The following is an 18754-nucleotide window of genomic DNA, read 5'->3' as shown; positions in this document are numbered from 1 at the left end:
GAAATTATAATTGCCAAATGGCGTTGTACCCCGAATAAACTGTAGTACTTATTTACAAAGGCTGCAGAAGTCATTTTAATACTTCTCTCATGATTTTAATTTTTGTCAATCTAGAAAGTCTGTTTCTTTTTTCTTCAGTCGTTCGTAGGAAGGAGGCAAGGTATGAACCGGACATGTTTAGAAAATCAGAAGTCATTTAAAAACTCTCTCGCGATTTTTAATTTCAACAAATGCAGTCAGCTATTTATCATTCCAAAATATAAATATTTAGGAGATTTAGATATTGTACTGAAATACATTTTCTCCAGCTTCACCCACGAACCAATAGCATAAAAAAATAGTCGACCATCTTCTATCCAATGATATTCAGCCAACCAAATAGGTGCACAGTACGATATATTTTCACCTAAAATTTTTCTTATTTTATCTCTGCATAACCTCTCAGACGTATTCCTTTCATATTAGATTTATCCCAAAATATAATCATTTATAGTTTATTTAGCTTAGACTAAGATATATTAAAAGATTCTCTTTTAGGGCAAGTACAATAGCAGGCTATAAGCCAACTATAGGCATATTTTAAAAATATAGTAAGAGAAAAGAGATAAGAGAAGTGAACTACTAATTTGTAACCAGCTGCAGTACGGGCTCCAAGGCATAATAAGTGTATGATACGTGGGACTATGTATTAATGTTTGGTATGTAACTATTGTATGAATTGACTATTAGATTGACTATAATTGAATTAGAGCTAGTAGTTGGCTATACTATTGAACTTGCTCTTGCTCTTAGTTATTGCAGCGATTAATTTTTGAATTTTTAATTGATTAAATTTTCTTTTCAACTATCTATTTAATTTTGAAATCATTAGAGTGATTAAAATCATAAGAATTAGTATAGAAATGATTATTTTATGACATAAAATTTAAAGCATACAATACTTCTATTTTAAAATTAAGAGTGTATTTATTAAGAGACAACATAATTTTTCCTCAATCATAATCCACGCTAAACGAGAAAAGAAATAGTAGTGTCCACCTTTTCAGCTTCAGAACATCGGACAGACAAGAGCGTGCCACGTGTCACTGTTGTGGCCCCTCAGCGGGACCACGCCGCCCGTTCTCCTCGCGATGGTCGCAAGCTCGCAACCCACGCGCCGTGTTTCACTCGAACTCGAAGCCTCGAAGGATCGCGTCACTCGAGCTCCCCCCCGATCCCAAACCCGTCCTCCCTCGACTGGCCGGCCGCCGGTAGCCGCCGCGTCGGTCCGGTGACCGGAATCCCGCCGGCCGCCGGACGCCGCCGGTGACTAGCGCACCGAGGAGCGTGGCGAGACGGCCCGACGCTATCTCCTCCCCCCGCGCGGGGATTTGGGTGTGATCGGTGGGTCCTTTCGACAGGGATCGTGCTCGATCGCCGCCTCCTGATCTGTGGATCGGTCCAGATCCGCGTCGTTCACCCCGGTGCGTCGCTGTTTCTTCACTCCGGATTTTATGGACGAGGGTTCCCCGAACGAATCGACCACCGGTTTGGACTGCTTGTAGTTGTAGTGAGTGGCTCTCCGTGGCTAGCGTGTTGTTTCGCGCGATGTGCGTCGTCTGATGGGATTGATTTCTGCCCGCGTAGAAAAGGATTCCGGGGAGTCGGGGTAGCTGATTGATGGTAGGCAGAGCATTTTGTCGGTTGGATCGTGGATTCGTGGCTTGAGTTGGTTCCCTCCCGCGTTCTGCAGATCGGACTTGCTCTGGGGGGTCATGGAGGCGGACCGCGTCGGGGAGTCGTCGGCGACCGTCGATGGCGGCGGCGGCGGCGGCAGCAAGGATTCGGGTAGCTTCGAGTGCAACATCTGCCTGGAGCTGGCCCAGGACCCCGTCGTCACCCTCTGCGGCCACCTCTTCTGCTGGCCGTGCCTCTACGAGTGGCTCCATGTCCACGCGCACTCCCATGAGTGCCCCGTCTGCAAGGCCGTCCTCGAGGAGGAGAAGCTTGTCCCTCTCTATGGCCGTGGCAAGGCCTCCACCGATCCTCGATCCAGGTCGGTGGCCGGCGTCCAAATCCCCAGCAGGCCGGCCGGGCAGCGGCCGGCGACTGCTCCGCAGCCTGATCACCACAACCATTTCCCCCACCACAACCCGTGGATCATGGGCGGCGGCGCCCCTGTGGCCGGCGGTCGCTGGGGGAACTACACTTTCTCGGCGGCCATTGGGGGCCTTTTCCCTCTGTTGAGCTTCCAGGTGCATGGGTTCCCGCAGGCGGCGGCGTATGGACATGCTGCAGGGTTCCCTTATGGGTATGGCCATTCTTTCCATGGCTGGCATGGGCATGGTTTTCCTCCGCAGGCACCACAGGGCCAGCATGTTGATGTGTTCTTGAAGGTACTCCTTGTCCTGGTCGGTGTTCTTGTAATTGCCAGCTTGATTGTGTTTTAGATGTGCAGTTAGCTATGGCCAATCCTTGGTGGTGAGCCTGTAAAAAATAGCTTTATTGTGTCGTTCTTAGGTTGGCTCCCATTGGTTTGATTTGATCAGTGTGGAGTGAAATAGTAGAAAGGTACTACTATTACGAGTCTGTGACAGTGAGTGGCAGCTTATATGGTTGCCATATGGAGTTGCCAATGAAGCTTTTCAGTATATGGCTTGTGTTGTTGCATTGCAACTAGTTCTTACTTTTTAGTAAAGTCTGAAATTGTTCTTTTTCATTGTTCATAATAATTATCTTGCATGCTTGTGTCGTTCTTGCATTAATATTTACTATTTGGATCATGCATTTGCATTGCTAAAGTTGCCCTTTCCCATCGCAAGGACACCTTGTCCTGCGTCATCTATATCATATATGGATTCTTGATTGTGCATATGTACATTGTTTTGTATTTGAAATCAGCAATTGGAACTTGTTTCCAAATTTAAAATACCATGCCAACAAAGTATTGTACATTTTCTACTTTCTGTTTAATTTATGCGGACATGGGTTTATTTTATCCTAGATAAACACTATATGAAATAATATCTGAATACATGAACTTCTTACTGTTCCAGAAATACTCTTGTCAATCCAAGCCACTGAATAAGTCCTAACATTTCCCTTGGTTTGCATTTGGTGATCTTAGATAAAGGGCACTGTTACAGTACCTTCTATAGATTTTCATAAGTATATAAAATATTGTATTTGAAACTTTGGTTAGATAGAATATAATACATGAATCTATTAGTTTAGTTCCAAGTTTACCCCTATAAAATTTGACTGCACATACTACAAGTTGTAATATAATAAAATTATATTCATTGGATACAAAACAAAGGATGGCTCACAATTATTTGAGGGTAACTTAAAAAACCCTGCATAAAAACGAAGATGATGATAACCTATGTGCTGACTTGTAACAATGTTCCCCTCAGAAAAAGGAACTTGTAGTCTATTCACTAATGCAAAAAGATTTTGGAACTGCAGAATCTGTGCAGTATAATCCAAATATCTGTAGCAATTTGATTGTACATTTTGTTAGCCTGTAATCACGTATAAAAGATTCAAAAGTAATATCAAACCTGGATTTCCGATTCATTTGATTAATAATTTGTAGTTTGAAACATAAGTACTATATATTGTTGTTGTAAATAGGAATATCTCCTGGGAACTTGGATAGTTTATTCCCCATGCCCCTGAGTCCTGAGGATGCTTTGAGATATTTTGGTCGTCTGTTGGCATACTGGATTATTGATCCATGTGGTCATCACCAAATAATTGTAAATTGAGCTTCTTAATTTATAGGCCCATCATGTTCTCAGCTCAAAAATTGATGAAGGCCTCCTGGATGGCTAGGAGTCGTTGGTGAGTTCCCCCAAGGATGTGGTGAGACGCTGGAAGTATGTTTATTCTCACCTCCACTAGTGGAGAGGTAATTGGGTGAAAACGGGGAGGAGAGGTAATTAAGTGAAAACCGAGCTAGTTATTAGAAGATTGCTTAGAGCAGATACAATGGCAGACTATAAACTATGTATAAACATTTTAAGAAAATAAGAGAGAGGAGGGAAGAACAGCGAGCTATAGATTTTTAGCGAGCTATAGATTTTTAGCTAGCTGCAGCACAGACTCTAAAATTTTAGAATGTGTGTATGACATGTAAGACCAATATATTATATGCATTAATAGTATTTATATACTTGTTGTTGTAGTTACCTACATATTTACTGTTTATTATCGTTGCATCTATCCTCTCTGTCGCTCTACGTGAAATTGTCCTTGGCATACATGTCTGGATGTGTTGTCAAGGGATCAGGATATTAGAACATTTGGACCGGAGTATCCGCCTATCCGTTCAAGCTTTTCTGTCTAATAAAGTACCCCGATCGAAGGCTCCAGTACTCGTGATTGTATACTTAAAACTAACTTTAAATTTATGTTTTGAAAATTAAAATTTTGGCTTATAAATATAGGCAAAAGCTAAAAGATGACGGTATAGGCAAAAGCTAAAAGATGACGGTGCGGGTACGGTTGTTGACGTGCTGTGTGTCATCTAGCGTAGCCGCAACTGCGTTGCACGGCGAACCGGGTAAGCCTTAGACGTTGCTCGTGTCAGGTGGGGTCGAGCAGCCGAGCTAAGTCAGCGTCGGGGCGGATCTACAGGGTATGCCAGTTATGCACTGGCACACCCTGTATTTCTGCCATGTATACCCATATATACATACATATTTTTTTTTTAAAAAAAGGAAAAACTAACCTCACACGAGGCAGCGACCAGGCAGCAAGCGAGCGTGAGCGGAGCGAGGCCCCCGCGCACCCCGCGAGGCATGCCGGATGCGGCGCGTTTTGCACCCAGCTAGTAGTAGGATCAAAACCAATAAACCAACCGCAGGCTGGCGATTAATTAAGATCTTTAATTAAGCTGCATCGATCTATGTATCAATCGATCAACGAGTCAGTTGAATGATCAGCTCAAAGACTTTACCATTTGTGTCTATCCAAAAACGTCGAATAAATAGTTAGAAAAATAGCACGGGTAAGTCTGATACTCTTTTATAAGCTTTTAAACTATTTATATTATATTTAGCGATAGTTTCAACCTAATCTATGAATTTAAGCCTTACCATTTACTTAGCACATATATATTAAATCATGTTGTTAATTTTATAATTATATTATTGATTTGGTAAGAAAAGATTTATCGGATTATATATGATAATTTTTAGCCGGGCATATTCTTATCTAAAATCCTAGATTCGCCTCAGCGACCACCTACCTACTCCAGCGTCCACGTTGCACGCTCCCGGCGCACGGTGAATTCTGTCGATCGAGCCGTATGCAAGTGCAGCCAGCGTGCAGCTGCAACCTTCGACCCCCTGACCATGGCATGCACGTACGCACAACGAGGTGGTGCAAGCGCGACCGGTGGCTTGTCCGCTCTACGTTACGCCGCGCGTTCGCGCACAGATCAAGGTGGTGCGCGTGGATGCTCTATTATGTGTACCGCGTGCACGCACACACGGCACACGCACGCTGTCGCACTGAGGGTGGCGCGTGCACGGGGCTGATGGAGGAGCAAATGGCACCGGCGCCGGCGCCGGCGGCGGGGACGGAAGCGGTTGGGTCCGGCCGCCGCAAGAAGTGGCGGGACGAGTCCGGGAGCCTGTGGCGCATCGCCGGGCCTGTGATCCTGACGGAGATCTGCCAGTTCCTCATCGGGTTCGTCACCGCGGCCTTCGTCGGGCACGTCGGCAAGGTCGAGCTCGCCGCCGTCTCCGTCGTCAATGGCGTCGTCGAGGGCCTCGCCTTCGGCCTCCTGGTAAAAAATCGCGCGCGCTCAGTCAGTAGCTAGGCGTTTGATCAAACGGGAAAAGCTGGTGGGTTCAGGTCGGCTCGCTGTGTCGTCGCGTTTTCAGCTTGGCATGGGGAGCGCGCTGGAGACGCTGTGCGGGCAGGCGGTGGGGGCAGGGCAGGTCCGGATGCTGGGCGTCTACGTGCAGCGCTCGTGGGTGATCTGCCTCGCCACGTCGCTCGCCCTGCTCCCGCTCTACCTCCTCACGTCCCCGGCGCTGCGGCTGCTCCGGCAGTCGGCGGCCATCTCGTCGGTGGCCGGGCGGTACGCGCGGTGGTGCGTGCCGCAGCTGTTCGCGTACGCCGTCAACTTCCCCATCCAGAAGTTCTACCAGGCGCAGAGCCGGGTGTGGGTCGTGACGGCCATCTCCGCCGCCACGCTCGCCGCGCACGCGCTGCTCAACTGGCTCGTCGTCGCTAGGCTCGGCCACGGCGTCGTCGGCGCGGCGCTCGTCGGCGACGTGTCCTGGTGGCTGCTCATCGCGGCGCAGCTCGCGTACCTCGTCGGCGGGTCGTTCCCCGAGGCATGGACCGGGTTCTCGACGAAAGCGTTCGCCAACCTCGGCGGCTTCGTCAAGCTCTCCCTCGCGTCCGCCGTTATGCTGTGGTTCGTCGCCTTGCCTGCAGCAGCTAGTTGAAGCTTCATTTCACGTTGAAAAATAGTATCATAATATATTTTTTTTCATGGGTGAATTTGTGGTCGCAGCTTGGAGATGTGGTATTACACAGCAGTGCTCATTCTGGTGGGTTGCCTGAAGAACCCAGAGATTCAAGTCGGGGCGATTTCCATATGGTCGGTACACTAGCCCTTCTTGTTGTGAGATTCTTCCACAGTTCCACCTCTCAACGATTGAAACAGTTAGTCTTAAACGATTCAAGTTAATTACTCTGTCGTAAACAGCATGAACTATCAGCTTTGGACACTGATGGTTGCGGTAGGCTTTAACGCTGCAGTGAGGTAACGCACGTATCCTCCGTGTTGCTTCCGACGAACTCAACCGTACAATTTACTACTGCGCTCTCAGATGCTTTTGCCTGTCACGTTTTCCCGCCAGCGTTCGCGTGGCGAATGAGCTTGGCGCGAACCGCCCCAGGGCAGCCAGGCTCTCGGTCGTCGTCGCCGTGGCCACGTCGGCCGCCGTCGGCCTGCTCTTCACCCTGCTCGCTCTCGCGGCGAGGAAGCAGATGCCGAGGCTTTTCACGGGCGACGGCGTGCTCGTCGGGGAGACTGCGAAACTGGGGTATCTCCTGGCGGCCACCATATTCCTCAACAGCATCCAGCCTGTGCTATCAGGTGCGTAGTGCCTAGCTTCCGGTCTCTTTCCACGATCATGGTGGATTTATATGCTCAACTTGCTTCAGTTTTTGACGATCTCTGAGAAAATGTTAACCGATGCAACTATGTGCATGCGTCTGTTTAATTAATTACTGCAGGCGTGGCGATTGGGGCTGGATGGCAGTCCTCTGTCGCCTTTGTAAACATTGGCTGCTACTATCTCGTCGGTCTGCCCATTGCAGCTGTTTTTGGCTTCAGGCTGAGATTTAATGCAACAGTAAGACAAAGCTGGACGGTTAATTAAGCTTCTGTTTTTACGAGTAATATTTTTTTCTTGTAGGGAGATGTAGTAAACTTTGTGTACTAATCAATGCAGGGGATCTGGGTGGGGATGCTGATCGGGACAATCCTGCAGACTGCTATTCTGCTTGTGATCCTCTTCAGAACCAAATGGCAGAAAGAGGTACGGTAAGCCCACTTTAAAGAACCAGTAGAAGCTGGTCGTCTCGGCTTAGTTTCTCAAATGTTTTTGCAGGCCATGCTAGCAGAGGAGCGGATAATGATCTGGGGAGGAGGTGTTGAGCTGCCAACCATTCAGGAAGGAAGTTGATCCAAGCGAAAAGAATCCACTACACATATACAGATATACTAGTCGATGCTACTACCAAAGTATCAAGCAACGCTACACGTATCACATTGTTTGTTACGATTACATTGCCACTGTGCATGGGCTGCTCTAAGCATGATCGTTTCAGAGCAGAGCAAAATAAAGTTAAAGTTGGCCGTGTTCTGTTCCGCACTGTCAACATGCACACGGCTACACGACATGGCCCCGTGGCACTCCCTGGCCTGACCCGGTGCTCCGTACGTTCTCGTCATGGTAGCGGCCGCACGCCAAAAACGACCGTGTCTCGCGAGCCCGACGAACGACCGTGGACTAAGCAAACTAGCGGCACATTGCCTGCCAATATTGCGCATATTACGTGTGTGCGCATGAACACTGAAACAAAAACAGTTGCGGGAGCAAGAGAAGACGCAGTTGACTGGTCGCGAACCCCGTCAGCCCCACCTTATTCTTGCACGCCGCGCACCGGTTCACCGCCGCCGGCCGCGGCCGGAGCCGCGTTCTTGGACGAGCTGGAGGCGGCTTCCGCGGCGCCCTTAGCCCGGCGCGAAGCAGGCGGTGGGGGCAGCGGATCCGGTCACGATCGACGGTGGCGGTGGCCGCACTCGCGACGGCCTTGGTACACGCCGAGGCGCCGCCGTTGAGGAGGCAGTGCTGGCGGCCGTAGCAGGAGGAGCACATGTCGAGGGTGGGTGGCCGAGCTTCCGTAGAAGCCGCAGCCACGGGCACAGAAGAGGGCTGAACCTGAGCGCTCGCATGCTGCTCCCACGACATCTTTGGCGCGTAGAACGAAATCGTCTCTTCCTCTCGGGAGGTGAACGTGGCGATTGATCGCGCGTATGCCTGACGAGGGCTGCAGCCGATCGAGCACACGATATCATCGATGGGCCGCAGGCTCGTAGCCTTATCTGGTGTTAAACGGACCCGGAGTGGTGATGGGCCCACTTCCTTGGCCTGCTTGACTCAAATTTTGATCTCCCTCCCTTCAGACCCAAATCGGTCACGGTCTTCGTGTCCAAAGCATTTACCTATTCCAACTTTTCAGACTTGATTTTTTATTTCTGGAGTGAAGTGTAACCGTGGTATTTAAACTTGTGTGTATGTGTCATCTAAGTCTCTGAACTCTTAAAATGCATTTTTGGATCTCCGAACTTGTCCAGGGGTGTCATATAGTTCCAAACGGGCTCCGATTCGCTTCATCCGCTGACGTGTCATGTCACGGTGGTGACGCCTACGTGTATTGGTGGGGCCATGTGGGTCTCACATGTCAATATCTATCTTTTCTCCTTATTCTTTTCTCCCCCTTCTCATAGGCGCTACGGTGTCATGCCACGTCAGCGCATGAAGTGGCTCGGAGCCCGTTTGGACCTATATGATACTCTCGGACAAGTTTGGGGACTCAAAAATATATTTTGAGAGTTCAGGGACCTAGATGACACGTACATACAAGTTTAGAGGCCACTGGTGCACCTCACACTTATTTCTACTTATGTTTATACTTAGAAGTTAAAATTTAAATTTTTAACCTTAGTTGATAATAACACGTATATAAAATTTTATTTACAAATATACCGGATGATTTTTCTTTAAATAACTCAACAATCGCCCTGGAAACTTCTCCGGTGCCCCTCGAACCAGCACTCCAGCTGTCACAAAAGCACGCGACGCTGCAAGTGCCGCAGTGCCAGTGCCGCTCCCACTTTACCCACGCCTAGCACGAGAAGCATCAAAACGGGTAAACAAGGCTCCCCCAGCTTCCTTCCTCCCAGTCCCAGGCGAAGCAGCACCTAGTACTCGCGCTCGCTTGCGCTACCCCGGCGAAAAGGGGGAGCGCCGAAACTTACCAAAGCCAGCACACGCGCGCGGGCGGAGAGGGAACGCCCGCGCCCGCGCCAGCGGCCGCAGCTGTTCGTCTCGGAGACGGGGTCGCGCGCGCTGGTCCGGGCCGGCGAACGAGTGAGCTTTCTTTCCAAAGGTGAACGCGCGGTGCACGGGCCGGGAGAGACCCAACTGGAAAGCCGACGAGGACTTTTCGCCCGTGTGTGTGCCGGGTGAAAGCTGGACGACGGGTAGAGTAAACATCGCACGAAACGTCTCGGTATGCTAGACGTGGTAACCTTTTCGGGAGTCCAGGGCGTGCACATGCATTGGTTTCTGTTAGTTTTTGCAGCGGTGGGAGCTGAGTGCTGACCTGGTTAGTCATCAACTTCAACTTTGTCTGACATCGAGCGAGCCAGTATAGTACACCATATGTGCAGCAGAAATGAACAACTCTCTCTGTTTTCTGAGAAAAAAAAAGAGAAGTATCTAGTGCCCAGGCCCCAGTGATCTTCTCTAAATATGTTTTTATATGAAAAGATTATGAGATGGGGCCGGTGCGCAGTGATCTTATCTAAATCATTGACAAGTATTGAAAAACCAAAATAGTAACTGCAAGTGTGCAACATGGTCCATAGCATGACAGTGCCAGTGCCAGTAGAAATATGTGGAGCAGGCTAGCTAGCAGCACAGCGCTGCCCTACATTTCATAGCTAGGGTAGGGTGATCAGTGACAAATTTTACAACATTATCTTCCGGCACATCGTAAACCTACTCACGTCATTAACCCGGCTGTTCATGCAACTGCGAGCTGCATTTGGCATGGATCGCAATTTGTTTTTCATTTTTGGTGTGTGGGCGTGCCATGAGCCACTGGTGCCGTCTGCCTCCGTCTCCTTCCTCCTTTTGCTCCCCGGAGGAAGCTTCCTCCCAGCTTCCTCCTCCGCTCCGTGCACGGCCGCACCGAACACCTGACGTTATCTCGCTCGCCTTTCCGGCCGCCGCGAGCTAGTGGTTCAGGTGAGCATGAACGTGAGATCGGTGAGCCCTGCTCTGCTAAGGCTGCGTTTAGATGGCAAAACAAAATTTTTTGTTAGTCACATTGGACGTTTCATCGAATATCGGAAGAGGTTTTCAGACACGAATAAAAAAAACGAATTTCACAGCTCACCTAGAAACCGCGGGATGAATTTTTTAAACCTAATTAATCTGTCATTAGCGTATGTGGGTTACCGTAGCACTTATGGCTGATCATGGATTAATTAGGCTCAAAAGATCCGTCTCACGATTTCTCACGTAACTGTATAATTAATTTTTCGTTTCATCTTTATTTAATGCTCTATTTAGATATTTAAAGATTTGATACGATGTTTCTGAGAGGAAATATTTAGGAACTAAAACGAGCCTCCCAACTTGCGACCCGATCACAGAGAGAGACGAGAAAAAAAAAGAAGCAATTCCAGTACGAGTACTGTGTTGATTCTTGCGGCGCGTCCACCTGACAGATGGGAACAAACGCAGCCAACTTAGGCGTGCATGGACAAATTGCGATAAACATGTGGCCCTCGACCGGCAACATGTACCATGCATGCGTACGAGGATTAACTAAATTAAGCGCGAGCGTTCGCGACAAAAAGACTAGATTAAGCGCGTGGGCGGCTGCCTCTTGTCATCGTCCCTGTGGTGATTACTGGTTGGGATTTTGCGAGATCCAGACATTGCGATTAAATCTGCAGTAAATAATCGCAGCAGTTTGGTCTAGGAGGCCTTCCAATTGCAGCTATGTTTTGGAGAGGGATATACCTAGTTAGCGTACAAGGAATAATCAGGTATTCGACCATTAGTAGTTTCATAAACGCACGGCTTGCATCTTGCATGACAGTATGATACCTAGTTTATTCCAGTTACGGCGATGTCCTCGATGTTTCAGGGGTGTCCGATCGAACCAGCAGCGTATTTTGTGATTCTGTTTTCTTTGATCTCACGTGTAAATCTATGTTGAGGTGCTTCAGTAGTTGTCCGTATGCACTGGTGGTATGTGGTATATGCGCAGTATGCTGCTAAGTATCTGGGCGTAAACATGTTGCCTGAATCCTGATGGAAACGGCTGAAATCACAGAAAAAAAAATCGTGATCTGCGTAGATGCACCTTAAGCATGGTGTCCTTCGACGAGACGCACTTGTGAACTTCCAATTAACCAACCAACTCAGTAAAAGTTGCTCCTTAATTTTGTTATATTATACTGTTACTCCACTGTGTGCGATAACCGTTTGTATAATTCTGAAAATAAAGAACACAGATTGATGCTTCTACGCATATTTGATTTCTAGCTGGTGATCATCACTTCAGGAAACCTCATTCACTTTCTGTTATTCGGAACGAGGGAAACCGGAAACCTCAATCCATTTTTTTTCACCAAGAAAAAAAACGAAAAACAGCAAGCTTTTATAGCTAGGGACTGAATAAACATGCATGGACCATTGGATCAGTCGATACTTCTGACGGAAAGCAAGAAGAAAAACAGAAAAAAGTTGAGTGGAACTTCCCCTGCTGCGTGCTGCCGGCACCCGTAAAATACTGCGTTTTTGCATTGGAGTCTCGCGCCTTTCTCCGCTATATATACGCACACTCTCACACGGCCTCTCTCACTAGCCAAGTGTTGGAATCCTAAGTGAAGTGAAAGCTTAGCTAGGTTGCATCGAGGTCGAGGTCTCTTCTAATGGCGGGCGTCGAGGTCTCCAAGCCGTCGAGGCGCCTGTCGCCGAAGGGGAGCTTCAAGGTGAGCCTGCCCAGCCTGCTGGCCTGCGGCCAGTGCAAGGCCACGGCCGTCTCGCCGCCGGACTCACCCACGGGCGCCGGCGCGAGGTCGTTCTCGTCGTCGGCGTCGTCGTCCGCGGGGACGTCCCGTGGGCGGGGGGAGCGCGACCGGCTGGCGGAGCTCCGGGAGATCTTCCGCCACTTCGACCGCGACATGGACGGGCGGATCTCCGGCGAGGAGCTCCGGGAGTTCTTCGCGTCCATGGGCGACGCCGGGGCCGCGGCTGCCGCCGCGGCTGCCATGGGGCTCGACGAGAACGGCGGCGGCGGCCTGATGCTGGCGTTCGAGGACTTCGTGCGGATCGTGGAGCGGAAGGGCGGGGAGGAGGAGGAGCGGGAGGACCTGCGGCGCGCGTTCGGGGCGTTCGAGGCGGTGAAGGGGTCCGGGAGGATCACGCCGCGCGGGCTGCAGCGCGTGCTCAGCCAGCTCGGCGACGACGCGTCCGTCGCCGAGTGTGAGGCCATGATACGCGCCTACGACGACGACGGCGACGGCGAGCTCGACTTCCACGATTTCCACCGCATGATGAGCCAAGACTAGCTTAAGCTACCCCGTGTGGTCCGTGTCTGTGTGCTGCTGTGTTCGTGCGCGCGCGCCGGCCCGAGTAACAGGTGTTTTGTGGGGGGTGCCGGGCGTGACTCGTTGTAACTGTGTGTGATTTTTGGCCGCGTGGTCCGCGCGATCGCAGCGATGCGCGCGCGCGGTGCGTTATACGGTTGGCTGCTTCGGTCGATCGATCTATTGTACATGTGCACGGACGCCTTAGCATTTTGCCTCAGGGGGTGTGCTTTGTTTCACACCATTGTCGTTGCTAGTTACTCCTACTAGACAACACAACGGAACAACCGAATCAGACAATTTAGCGCCCACTTTTTTTTTAGGGAAAGAACGCAAGACTTGGCCACATTTGGAACGGCACAAATTGAATTTTTATCTGATTTTTTGCCAAAAAGAGTTACAGGAAACATTTCGAAATCTCGTGCAAAATCGGAATACCAAACTGGCGAGGAGTAGATTACAGCATATAACTGGCCTTGCAACAAGGCGCGCAGGTCATTGGTACGGTTCCTGCGGTTGTATGGGCCAATGGGCCGGGACAGCATTTGCGTGAGGCCCATCTGTAGACTGCAGAAGAGCCCAGTTCTGCGCAGTACGAAACCATACCTCAAACCACATTTTTGCAATGAATAAGATCGATCGATCTCTCACAAATTTGAAAATTTTAGGCAGGGCTCCTGATTTGTATGGTCCCGGTTAGAGGTAGCGCCTTGATGGATCCAGCCTGTACTCTGTACAAGACACCTCAACTGGTCAATAATAATGTTTTCCGTATTTACTCTCTTATGTTCGAAGATTCAAGCAATTCTCCGATTTAAATCATTTACAAAAATATAAGAATTTTAATACTACTTATAGTATTACCTATCACATGAATCACATTTTATTAATTGTTTATGATTTTATCTTCACATGTCTTCTCATCTGCATCAATTTTATATTTATTATGAGACATCATAGTATTTTTTTTCTTAACTTTAATGCATGCTCCCTCTAATTTTTCATTGAAGTCATTGAATTTTGGATCTACATCGACCGCTCTTTTTATTCAAAATTTGTTCAAATATATAAAATTATAAATCATGCTTAAAGTTTATATAGTACGAAATCAAACCCTAACAAAATGATTAATAATTACTACCTCTGTCCCATAATAACTTCATTTTTCGTTTTTTTTTCCAACGATTGAATATTCGTCTTATTTGAAAAATTTGTATAAAAACTTTAAAAAATTAGTCTCGTATAAAGTACTATTTATATTTTGTCATCTAGTAAGAATAAAAATATTAATCGCAAAAAAATTTCAAATAAGACGAAGAGTCAAAACATTATATCAAAAAACTAAAAAATAATCTTATTTCGGGACGAAGGTAGTACATATTTTTTTAATAAAACTAATAGTCAAACATAAATCTAAAAATACATCAGCTAAAAAACAAAGGGAATACTAAGCAATATGTGAATGCTTATATTTTATGAGATATGTTGTACATGTTTTCGGCTTCTGAGCAATTTCTCATCAATCATATCCGAATGCTTGGTTTGGAAACATAGGCCCATTTCAAACACACGAAAATTTGAACTTAGGACACCATTTGATAGTGCTCTACTCCTTTACGAGCATAGTATGCGATGGAGTTATGAAACTGTTCGAACCTAGCTCCAGCTGAAGCTGTCAAACAGACCTAATATTCTTAGTTTCTTTAAGACAAACGATTGAATTAATTACAAATTAAATTTTTACTCAAAAATCAGATAAATAACTCTGATATAAAAGTTTTACTCCAAGCACATAGTACATGGCTCAATTAGTAAGACATAAAACACACGTGCTGCTCTGCTCGTGACTTCGAACATTTTCACGGCACGTCATATTTACACGACCAAACAAAAAGCTGGATCGCCGTATCCAACACATCTCATCCAGTTTAAACCGTCAAGCAAACACATCCTAGATCCGCCCCGCCTCCTCCTCCCAACGGTCGGCTAGATCCAAATTCCAAACCGGTTCAAATCCCCAAGCCTTTCGTCTCTTCCCGGTTCCCATTCCCATCCCTCCCCACGAATCTTCACCCCGCCGCCGGTACACCAACCACTCTCGTCGCCATGGATTTGCCCAAGCGAGTTCTTCCCCAAGGTGAGTCGGGACAACCGGCCCCGGATCTAATCTGATCTGAGTCTCTTCTTCGCGTATGATTTCCCCCCGGGTTACGGGTTGCTTCGTCGCTGCTCAATTCGCTTGTGCGCGTGCAGGTTCCCCGCGGGGAAGTCCTCAGGCGACGAGGCGCAGGGGCGCGGAGGCGGACGAGAACGCGAGGGAGTGGAGCCGGAGCCCGGGGCGTGCCGTGGTGGAGTGGGCCGCGTCTCCCGAGAGGAAGAAGGTGCTGGGCGAGAGGAACAGCGGAGGCGACGGGAGCGGGGAGGCCGCGTCGCCGGTGCCGACGTCCCGGGCAAAGCCCGCGACGAGCCCGCCGTCGCTCTCTGGTCGCGGCGAGGGGCCGTACGACCCGAAGACGAACTACACCACGCCGCGGCCGGAGTTCCTGAGATACAACCCCGAGAAGCGCCGGGAGATCCTCCTCCGGCTGGAGCACGAGGCGGAGGACGAGTCCCCGAGTGTCACCAATGCCACCTCTGGCACCCCCACAGTCTCGGAATCAGTGTCCTCGGGATCGTTGGCGATAGGTGAAGAAACCGAACTCGATGATGCCGACATCGAGGAGGAGATCCCGGCTCCTCGAGGTGGACGGCTACGGCGCCTTCTTCTTCTGCTCGTCGGTGTGGCCTGCTCGTTCTGCTACATATGCTGTATGAACTCCTCTCCCTCCCCTGCTTCAGAAATGGGTCTCAATTTCGCTGGGCCAACCGGGAGTGTGCATGATGATGCCGTTCATCAAGTCGATTCTCTAGGGTTACCAGCACCAATTGAGAAGTTGGGTTCAGATAGTCAAACTGCGCACCTGTACAGTGAAAACGCTGTCAAACTGTATGGTCCCAGTGTTGATTCTCCTAAAAACTTCATGGTAATTGCTGCTATGGGATTCGCAGATGCATGCCCAAATGTTCCTTTCGGAGAATTTGTATGCGAAATTGAGGAGAGAACCGTCCATAATGTGCAGAACAGCCATAACTCCAAGGAAGATTTTGAACTGAGCGAGCAGGCACGTGAAGTGATAGTTGCACTTGCACCCTTAGAGAGTGCTGTGCAAAGTCGCAAAGTTGCAAGCCTGGATGGAAATACCATTGCAGATTCCATTGGTTCCACCTACACTGCTGATATGGAAAAAGGCCAGCCAGGATTAGTTCATCAAGAGGAAGAGGATGATCACTCGAGCCACTCCCCGCAGTTTGCCTCCATGGAGGATGCATCGGAGCTAGAAAACGAGGTACTGGGTCATGCAGCGGGTTTGGAAAGTGACAGGTTCGATCAGGCAACAGAGCCACGGGAGGAATATGAGAATACGGCTGAAGCTGCAAAGGCAATGATATATTTGGTAAAATCACTGTGGTCTTCAGTGAAACCTCACTTGATGGAGATGCTGGCATTCTTCTCTGTTGCAGCGTTAGCGGTTGCTATGCTCAAGTATTTCCAGAGGTCGCCTAAGGGTGCACCAGTGTCGAAACGTGAGCCTGCACAACCCCCAGTTTTTGCTCCAAATCAATCTGCAAAACTGCCAGTGTTATCTTCATCTCATCATGTGCAGCAACCTGTGCAATTGTCAGCTCGCAAAGAAGAGCCATCTCTATATCACAATATTCCTGTGCAGTTTCCATTGCCGAAGCAGATTGATTGCAGGAATCGTCTTCAGGAAATTCAACAAGATGATGCTAACAATGCTAGAACTTCAGACAGCTATACTGTAACCGGTAGAGAAATTGACAGCTCAAGGCAACCAGTGGTCTCATTACTTGGTGAGTTCTCACTTGTGGATGCAAATAGCTCAAGAGGAAGCTCCCGGAAGGGCTCAAATGATCATGATTGGGACGTTCCAGTTAAGGAACCAACAGTGTCTTTGGGAAAAGAGGCGGTTAAGATGCAGAAGGAATTCAGGACAATTAAAAGTCCTACTGCTCGAAGAACAAGAAAGGAGGTAAATTAAGTTCTTTCTACTAGAACAGTTCATTTAACAGCGTGTTTGCAATAACTTTGCGTAGTGTGGAGCGTGTTTAAATATTCTACAGTGGTCATTCGACACCTCGCATTTTAGTATTGAAATTTTTTGCCTTTAGCTATGAGTTATTACGGAATTAGTCAATAAATTATCTGTAATCTATTCTGAACATTTTGTTTTGCTACATGTTAACTCTAGGAATTAGTTTTACTCTAATAAAATGATACGCAGACCTTCTGCGTATTCCCACCAAAAAAAGGTAGTAGTTTTACTCTGTAAAGAAGACAGGTTTAGGAGAATAGTTAGGTCTAGGTGTATAGTATGTTTGCACAATCATAATAGTGTGTCATCTCTCTTATTTAGCTTGCATGGACAGGTTTAGGGGAACAAACATAATTTGATACTTGTCCGTGACTTGTACTCATGGTTATGTTTCCACCGAAATTGAGAAATTGCAGCCTCTTGCTTTGTTATAGATATTTCTTCTGATACACATAGGAGTACAAGATGTGTGTTTCATTTGGAAATTCAAACATGAAATTTACAGAGCGCCTTAGATGAGTGTTTTATCATTGTACTGCTGGCATAGTGGCATTGATATGTTTCCATTATAAACATGACGAATACGCAATATCAAGCAGTGGAAACTATGCGAGTTATTCACCTTTCTTTTTTTTTTATCATGCATCAGGAGAATTCTGTAAAGGTAGTGAAGATGGATGCGGCGCTAACTCCATTGAGGCGCTCAAGTCGCCTGCTTAACCGGGTGACTTCTCCTTGAGGCAAACAGATCTGATACTTACTGTGGAGTGGTCGAAGTGCAGAGTTGCAGCGGGAGACAGCACCCAGCTGTTACCCAAGCATAGCTTTTCTGCTGTCCTTAGCAAGTTAGTTGATGTACTACTAGTAAAAGACGGCAGTAACTCGTTTTTAGTCTTCTCAAAATATCTGTATAATCTGCATTAGTTATTCATGACGTACGCTTTGATATTCCTGTACTCGTTGGCTACGGAGTATGCCGACAGTAAAACCGGTAACTGATTTATGTATCCTGGTTTAAATAATTAAGTGCAAATGATGTGCTGTGCAAAGTGCAAAGACTTTTTTTAGTCGCACATGATTACTACTCCACCTTTGCTTGGGAATTTAGTACTGTTTGCTGCATTTAGGACAGTGGGAGTACTGTTTGCTTGGGTATTTAGTACTCCTGTTTTGGTATTATTTTCTCATATTTTTTTATTTGATGCCAATCTACGTCATGTGTCTTGTTTATTTTTCTGCAAATAGCCCATGGATTTTATTTCAGTTTTCATGTCAACGAGAGAGACCGAGTCCGAAACCACCTGTACGTTATGATGTACAACTACTCCACTGCTCCCTCCGTACTCGAATAAACCAACTTTTCGATTCTCGTGTCGACCATCCATCTTATTTAAAAAAATTTTAAAAATCAATCACACGTAAAGTACTATTTATAATTTATCATCCAATAAAAACAAAAATTATTAATCGTAAATTTTTTTAAATAAAACAAAAAATCAAACATTATAGGTAAAAGTGAAAGTTTGGTTTATTTTGGGACGGATGGAACAGTAATGTGTGTACCCATACGTGGAACCGTGAAATTGGCAACGATAAAATCCCAAAGGTCCCATCAACGCAACGCGACACAACTCCACGACCTCCCCGCATCTCCAACGCGGTCACCATCGTTTCGTTCATTCGCTTATATTAATAA

General features: G+C 47.5%; 4 protein-coding genes across 7 annotated transcripts; all 4 read left to right on the top strand.

The window, feature by feature from the left end:
• Positions 1 to 1140: 1140 nt before the first annotated feature.
• On the top strand, positions 1141 to 4168 carry LOC102710069 (E3 ubiquitin-protein ligase RNF5-like). 4 transcript variants are annotated; one of them, XM_006644702.3, is made up of 2 exons: positions 1141 to 1463; positions 1733 to 2630. In XM_006644702.3, the coding sequence occupies exon 2, from the start codon at positions 1755 to 1757 to the stop codon at positions 2427 to 2429; it is 675 nt and encodes a 224-aa protein (XP_006644765.1). In that variant the 5' UTR covers positions 1141 to 1463; positions 1733 to 1754; the 3' UTR covers positions 2430 to 2630. The 4 variants fall into 4 exon arrangements, with proteins under 4 accessions (XP_006644765.1, XP_015692495.1, XP_015692505.1 ...); XM_015837009.2 differs by lacking the exon at positions 1141 to 1463 and adding an exon at positions 3783 to 4168 and having other exon boundaries at positions 1474 to 2375; XM_015837019.2 differs by lacking the exon at positions 1141 to 1463 and adding an exon at positions 3766 to 4168 and having other exon boundaries at positions 1474 to 2375.
• A 1356-nt stretch (positions 4169 to 5524) lies between these two features.
• On the top strand, positions 5525 to 7694 carry LOC102699835 (protein DETOXIFICATION 33-like). Its single transcript, XM_015834504.2, has 8 exons — positions 5525 to 5776; positions 5874 to 6415; positions 6515 to 6601; positions 6710 to 6766; positions 6864 to 7102; positions 7243 to 7361; positions 7461 to 7547; positions 7620 to 7694. The coding sequence occupies exons 1-8, from the start codon at positions 5525 to 5527 to the stop codon at positions 7692 to 7694; spliced, it is 1458 nt and encodes a 485-aa protein (XP_015689990.2).
• Positions 7695 to 12178: 4484 nt separating this feature from the next.
• On the top strand, positions 12179 to 13304 carry LOC102709786 (probable calcium-binding protein CML41). Its single transcript, XM_015841480.2, has one exon. It carries the CDS (start codon positions 12248 to 12250, stop codon positions 12884 to 12886), a length of 639 nt encoding a protein of 212 aa, XP_015696966.2. The 5' UTR covers positions 12179 to 12247; the 3' UTR covers positions 12887 to 13304.
• Positions 13305 to 14970: 1666 nt separating this feature from the next.
• Positions 14971 to 18119, top strand: LOC102709507. The gene is made up of 3 exons (XM_006644701.2): positions 14971 to 15041; positions 15158 to 16995; positions 17708 to 18119. Exons 1-3 carry the CDS (start codon positions 15011 to 15013, stop codon positions 17795 to 17797), a joined length of 1959 nt encoding a protein of 652 aa, XP_006644764.1. The 5' UTR covers positions 14971 to 15010; the 3' UTR covers positions 17798 to 18119.
• Positions 18120 to 18754: the final 635 nt, after the last annotated feature.

Source organism: Oryza brachyantha, chromosome 1, assembly GCF_000231095.2.
Source record: "Oryza brachyantha chromosome 1, ObraRS2, whole genome shotgun sequence".
Taxonomy (NCBI): domain Eukaryota; kingdom Viridiplantae; phylum Streptophyta; class Magnoliopsida; order Poales; family Poaceae; genus Oryza; species Oryza brachyantha.
This window is presented reverse-complemented; position numbering and strand designations above follow the sequence as displayed.